The following is a 6,773-nucleotide window of genomic DNA, read 5'->3' as shown; positions in this document are numbered from 1 at the left end:
AGCTATAGAGGAATGTAGCAATAGTACATTATACTATAATGTACTTCAGCGACGAGTGAGGGAGATCGCGTCAGGAAGTAGAGCAGCGGCGTGCGCGGCTTCAGCGTCCTGTGCGCTGGGCGTGGCTTACGCGGCCTGTGCCGTGGGCACGGCGGCCGCAGCGGGAGCAGCGTGTGACGTGTGGCTCAGGCCGCATGTGGAGCCCGGAACAGCCCCGAACAGGCAAATCAATCGATAGCCGACGAATCGACGATTGAAAACGTTGCCAACGTTTTCAATCGTCGATTTTAATCGACTAAATCGATTAACTGTTGCAGCTCTAAGGTCAAGGGCCCATTTGGTATGATACAAATTGTAAGCATGTTTTAGGTTTCCCCTCATATTACATAGTTTTGGTAAATCTAAATGAGATTTTACAATCAGATTGTATAGTGCACATGTGTCAAACTCAAGGCCCAGGAGCTGACTCCGGCCCACCAGGCCATTTCCTAGACTTCTACTTTTTGATCTAGGTATTAAGTTATTACTAAAACCAGTGATAATTGAATGCAGAGGCAATTATTATAAAGATTAGATACATTTATATAGTCTTACAGGCCCTTTGAGGGCAACCATAATGTTGATGCGGCCCACGATTTGACACACCTGGTATAGTGCATTGCACTTTAGCAGTAAATGAGACAACCCCACTATGTGTTCCCATTCATAAAGCATACCTAAAATTAATATTTCGTACCTTTTTGATTTTCTTTGGAGAAGCCAGGAGGCTATTCTGAACAGTTTAAATTGTACAATCCTTGTTTTATTGATTGCATGTAATAATCTACTTTTTTGAGGTTGTGGATTTGGGGTTCTTGGGGTTTTCATGAGCTGTAAGCCATAATCATCACAATTATGACAAATCACGGCTTGAATTATCTTGCTTTGCATGTAATGAGTCTATCTTATATATTAGTTTCACCTTTTAAGTTGCATTAGTGAAATAAATGAACTTTGCATGATATTCTAATTATTCGAGTTTCACCTGTATAGTTCACAACTGAGAACTTTCAGCACAGGACAGGGTTAAATATAGAAAACTTCTCACAATGCCACCCTTGACATAAGGGGGCAAGCCGAAATGGGTTTTACTGGTAAAAATCCCATTGAAAAAGGCAGAATTTTTTTTTTTTTTTTTTTTAAAGTTATGCTATGTGAAGGTGTCATCAGAATTTGCCTGCAAAAGTAGAAATACACCAAGAGTAAGCATCCAAGACCCTTATGAAAATTCCACTGGAGTTATTGCATTGAATCGCCCCAAGAACACCAAACTAAAACAGATTTTGAATAAATGAGGTTGCTCCGTATACATAAAAAGATGACACGCCAATGTTAAGGCAACTGCTATGAAAGCAGTAATTGTTATTTAATTGTAATATAGTATGAAAGTTGCTCGAGACTAAGCATTACCATGCAAGCTCTTGCAGATATTACAAAACTAGAATGACAGACCTTTGTCATGGTAAACAATGCTTTATATACAAAAAAAACATAAACCGGTCATGTACAATATACAGAAGTACACTTTACTGCTCCTAAAGTAAAAAAAAAAAATTATAAGGAACACAAGCAACTTCCATTTCTGTATGTATACAAGCTTAGGTGATTTATAGCCCATTGTAACAGCACACACAAGTGTAGTCATGTATTCCTATCCTACTACTGGAGTACCAGCCATACTGTCACAGGCATTATACTTCTTAATAAATACAACAGTTCACCAATTACACTGTCCAGCATCTGCCAATTGCTTATTTATTGCTCACAATAATTTGAATTCTTTACAATTGGTATCAGACCTCACAAGAAACCAAGTCAGACATTTTATATAAAACCTATAAAAGATATTTAAACTTTGTATCTAATACTTTTAAAGGTAATTGGCTGTTTGACCTTAATGAGATGGTGCAGCCAATTTATTATATAAAATAACAATATGAATAAAATAGGAAGCTTATTTACTGCTTTGAAGCAGACATTTGCACAAGACTTGCCGCCACCATCATTACTTACATTTAAATAAAAAAAAAAAAAAACGACCAGAAAATATTGTCCATATTTCCTGCCTCAAACAAAACCAGATAGCCCCTGCACTTCAGCTGTAACAAAATCACTATCTACAGCAGCAGAAGTCGCCCTCAAAATTTACAATTATAATATTAGGGTATATAATTATATATGACAAAAATAGTGTGCAGGATCCCATAGGAATTCAATAAATTATCCGCTTTTCATTTTAAGAAAACAGTCATCTAGTTCACAATGCATGAACGTCCAAAAAGGTAAAAAAAAAAAAATCTATAAAGACATTGTACGCCGCTGTAATAACACTTGACATTTCTTTGTTTTTTTACACCTGTATTGTCCTTTGGATGCATACTCAATTTCTCATACAACTTGAACTGTCACTGGAAGTGTGATATACTGAAGATCCGGGAGGGAGGAAAAAAAGAAAAAAAGGAAGACAGATGCAAGTCAGGACCCCACCCCTGCTGCAAACAACAGTCAATGACGTAAAGATTTCTCACGACTGAGAATTTGATGTGCCACCACGAAGATTTAACTGCGACATAGAGTTCATGTGTTTGTTTAACGGCTTCAGAGGAGTGTTGCATGTGATGGCCTGTGGAAATCGATGGTGATATCGGTCTAGTCGCAGGTATTTCACAGTCACTAACTTTCCTGCAGGAGAATAAATGGTAATGCATTAATTTGACTAAAAGGGGAATGAACTAAAACTGGAGCAGCCGTGCATGGCAACAAACCAATCAGCTTCTATCTTTCATTTACAAAGCTTAACAAGCTGAAAATAGAATCCGATTGGTTACTATGCACAGCTGCTCCAGTTTTAGTAAATTCCGCTGTGTTTCATCTGCCATAAATGCTTCTCCCTGCCAGCAATTTTTTCTGTCAATACGTACTAAGCAATACAGGTGCAGCTCCATGCAGTCAGCACGATTTTGTGCCGAGAAAGTAAATCCTGTACACATGCACAGGAGTTACAACAAGAGCATAACGAGACAGCCCAATCCCACCGCATTAAAGGAAACCTGCATGAGGAGAAATATTTAGGTTACTACTGCTGATTTTTCTTTCTGAAAATAATATTTGTCCATTTTTCAAGTGGAACAATGGCTTTAACACTTTAGGGGTACAATGTACGTACATCAGTTATGCTTTCACTGGATGCATGATTTCACAAAGTACTGAAGGCAGAGGTGGCCATGCAACCAGTAGTTTTCAAGAGGTCAACTGAAAAGGCAGCATACAAACTTTTCCCAGTAAGGGTTTTATTTAACCTCCCTGGCGGTATGATTTTTTATTTTTCTCATGTCATTTTTCGGTCTATTTTAATATGCCGCCGGTTCCGCCCCCCTGCGATGCGTACGCTCGCAAGTGACGGAACCCAGAAGCCAGCATCGGCCGCAGAACACAGCACGGCTCGAGGGACAAGGTAAGTAAATGCTATGCGGCATTCCCGAGTGTAGCTCGGAGTTATTGCTTATGGTGTGGAAGAGTAACCCTGAGCTACACTCGGGAATACCGCCAGGGAGGTTAATGAAGGATTGGGCAGAAAAGCTGTGTTCACCGCTGAGCAGAGTGAAAGTTATCCAATAGTTCCTGGGCACATCACCTGGCTTTGTCACAGGACAGTCACGCCATTCGCCACTAGTACCCAAACACTTCTTTCTCAGCACAGCTCTGCATCAATGCAGGTAACAGACTTTGTATCAGACTCTAAGGGGGAAGGAAGCTCACAACCGTACTGCAATGCAACCCTGTTCAATATAAATTAACAGGCCCGCACCAGTTCTATATGTTGGGTAACTTCCGGTTATTCAGGCGGGGAGGACCTGTCAAATTTAATTTCCTTATCTCATCTCACTATTTTTATATAGTAACACAAATCAGATTTATCCTAAAAGATCCCAATAGGTAGCATTTAAAATAATTGTGTTTCTTACCATCAAACCAGGATCCATGTAGTGCCTTAAAAGCTTTTCCTGCATAGTCTGGGGTTAAGCATTTTACATAAACACATCCCTGGGAACAAAAAAACAAAAACCAAAAACATCAATGCTCGTCAAGAAGAGACTAGAGCAGCACATTGAGAAAAATGGTAAAAGTAGTTACCTCTCTGGAATTTTTATCCACCGCAATGTGAACTATCCCTTCATTATCATTGCATTTTTCCAAAATCGCTTCTTGAATTGCTAAATGCCAATGATCGCCAATTTCACTGTAACAAAATGACTCATCAATACTTTATATTAATGCATATAATATATCTATTTTTGAAGAGGGCTATTTAATTTTTTTTCTAAATGTTAAAATGGCAATATACTTACATGACTGGATCGAACATATTGCGTATCTTTAAACAGGGGGTCAGGCTATTTGGAGGAGAATTTCTTTTATCCAGATGGAAAGCTAAAGACACAAAAGGACATATTAATCTATTTTGTAATGTGCTTAGTAATAGATTCTTATTATTCTGATTCATACTTAAAGTGATAAACATGAAATAGTCATATGCAGCATTTCACAATTAACTCTTTCGAGCAGCAGTATGCACATTGTGTGGGGGCAATTTACCAAAATTGGAGCAGTTGCCCATGGTGACCAATCAGCTTTTATTTACTCAGTTAAGATTTGAAAATGAAAGGGTTGCCGATTGGTTGCCATGCACAGCTGGTCCAGATTGTCTGCTCCAATTTTGACAAATTCCTTTCCATGTTTTTTTTAAAGTTTGCACACCACTCTGGTAGATGCAACAGTCTAATCTTTTAAATGATCTATGGCTGAAGACTACACTGAAATTAAACTCCTAAGGCCACAGAGACTTTCTCTGTGCACCGCTTCAGCAACCATTTCTCTATGGCGATTGGAATCATCATGTTAAGTTATTTGCTCCTTCTAAGCACTTACTATCCTTGTATCAGTTTGTTGAGAATTTTGTATGGAAGTGGTCCCATTCCCACTGCGGATCTGACCATGTCCCATTAAACGTATTAGAACAGAGAGAAATTCCTCTGCTCTAACAGCCCACAAGGTGGTGTATTTTGTAGCCATCACCTTTGCAAGGCGAGTGTCTGAACAACCTTATCCTGCAAGGAATCCCTTTTTGGTTTTGCATAAAGACAAGGTGGGGTTGAGACCCAGGACTTCTCTCTCACTCAAGGTAGTTTCTGCCTTTCACTTCAACCAAAAATTTGTTCTTCCATTCCTCTTCCTGGCTCCAGTTCACCAAAAAGGAAAAATGTCCCTTTACTGTCTGAAATGTGGTTTGGGCCAAGTCTAGCTCTCATCCCAGATAGACCCTAAAAGGGTGTACTGGCTTCTTTTCACCATCTCTAGGTGGTTAAGGCAGACCATCCATGCCTATGGTCTTAAGATCAGTTTTGACCCTTTCCTGACAAGGCGTGCTTTACTAGATCTGTGAGTGCTTCTTGCATTTTTCATCATTAAGCTGCTCTTATGTTCACACATTCTCCAGGGTTTACCAAGTGGAGACTCCGGCCACATCGGATGCCAAAGGCAAAAATTAGACTTTTTTTGTTCTCCTGGGTCTGCACACAGTAAACAAAACGCTGAAATCTCACAGGTTTAAGAGACTTCCTGTGTACCTCAATGGATGATAAATTAAAATTTTGTACTCAAGCTCTTTTCTTGGAGTCCATTAACCTGCACCTGGTACTGCTTTCCTACAAAACTGCTGGTAGGTGGAAGGGTTTTGGTGGGCTGGCTGGACAGTAGTAGCATAACTTCTCTAACAGGATGCATGCGTCGAAAATGAACTAAAAAGAGAACCCCCCTCCCAAAAATGAAATACCACAACACACGTTACCTTGTCCTTGCCATACTTTTGAAGGTATGGCTGAGATTTTGTCACATGAAGAAGGCTGAATCCATTTCCACACAAGGAAGTTTGTTCCTGCTATTTTCTGTGTTTCAGTCCGTATACGAGATTCATTTGCAGCCACAAATTCAACTGCCCGTTTCCAAACGCTGTTCATTTTTTTCCTAAAAAAATTAAAAATGGCAGAACCAAAAAAAAAGGAATTAAAAATAATATTTTTGAAGAACAGATTACCAATTTATAACGGTCTTTCAAGGGGGAGAAAAAAACCCACACACGCTTTTACCAATACCAAAATAAAATAATACCAAATACTCACAGTAAATGGCAATTTGTTTGCTTAATTCTTCACTGGAATGCTACCTACATAAATAAGCAAAATCTGAAATGCCCTCTTGTACCATGCTAGTTTTTCAGCATGCATTCTTGCTAACCAATAACCATGGCAAGTTTGATTGTTACTCACCCAAACCGCCTGAGCTGGCTGCCTCCTTCTCTGGTCACAGAGACCTCTCTCCTCATATGCTGCAGCATTGGAATGTTCCTCAGTATCCTCACAACTATACACTGTGTACAGAACATGATGATTTACAGGACCTTAGACTGCTGCAGCAGAGGGTGAGAGAGGCTCCAGGGGGACCAGTCTAAGAGCAAGCCGGCCCCAAGGATCCAATGAGTAGAACTTATCTTTAGCACCTAGGACACAAATCAAGCACTTGAACTTTGCAGCGTAGGGGTAGCACCACTGCAAGGCTTAACAAAAATTGTGCTTAGAGTTCTGCTTTAAGGATACAGTTATGACCGTTGAGAATTGAATGATCTTCCCCTTTCTCTACCCCCCCCCCCCCCCCTCGGGGAACATTCGCACCCACCA

At 39.8% G+C, this 6,773-nt stretch overlaps 1 protein-coding gene across 1 annotated transcript in view; it reads right to left on the bottom strand.

Moving 5' to 3' along the window:
* Positions 1-1,763: 1,763 nt before the first annotated feature.
* Positions 1,764-6,773, bottom strand: part of LEMD3 (LEM domain containing 3) — a 21,643-nt gene continuing 16,633 nt past the window's right edge. Inside the window, exons 9-13 of the mRNA XM_018571289.1 lie at positions 5,888-6,063; positions 4,389-4,470; positions 4,174-4,279; positions 4,005-4,083; positions 1,764-2,721 (exon numbers count right to left, since the gene is read on the bottom strand). Of these exons, the coding sequence (XP_018426791.1) occupies positions 2,564-2,721; positions 4,005-4,083; positions 4,174-4,279; positions 4,389-4,470; positions 5,888-6,063 (601 nt within the window). The 3' untranslated portion in view covers positions 1,764-2,563. The remainder of the gene's footprint in view (positions 2,722-4,004; positions 4,084-4,173; positions 4,280-4,388; positions 4,471-5,887; positions 6,064-6,773) is intronic.

The sequence above is a fragment of the Nanorana parkeri genome, unplaced genomic scaffold (genome assembly GCF_000935625.1).
Source record: "Nanorana parkeri isolate BGI_ZX_2015 unplaced genomic scaffold, ASM93562v1 scaffold1726, whole genome shotgun sequence".
Taxonomy (NCBI): domain Eukaryota; kingdom Metazoa; phylum Chordata; class Amphibia; order Anura; family Dicroglossidae; genus Nanorana; species Nanorana parkeri.
This window is presented reverse-complemented; position numbering and strand designations above follow the sequence as displayed.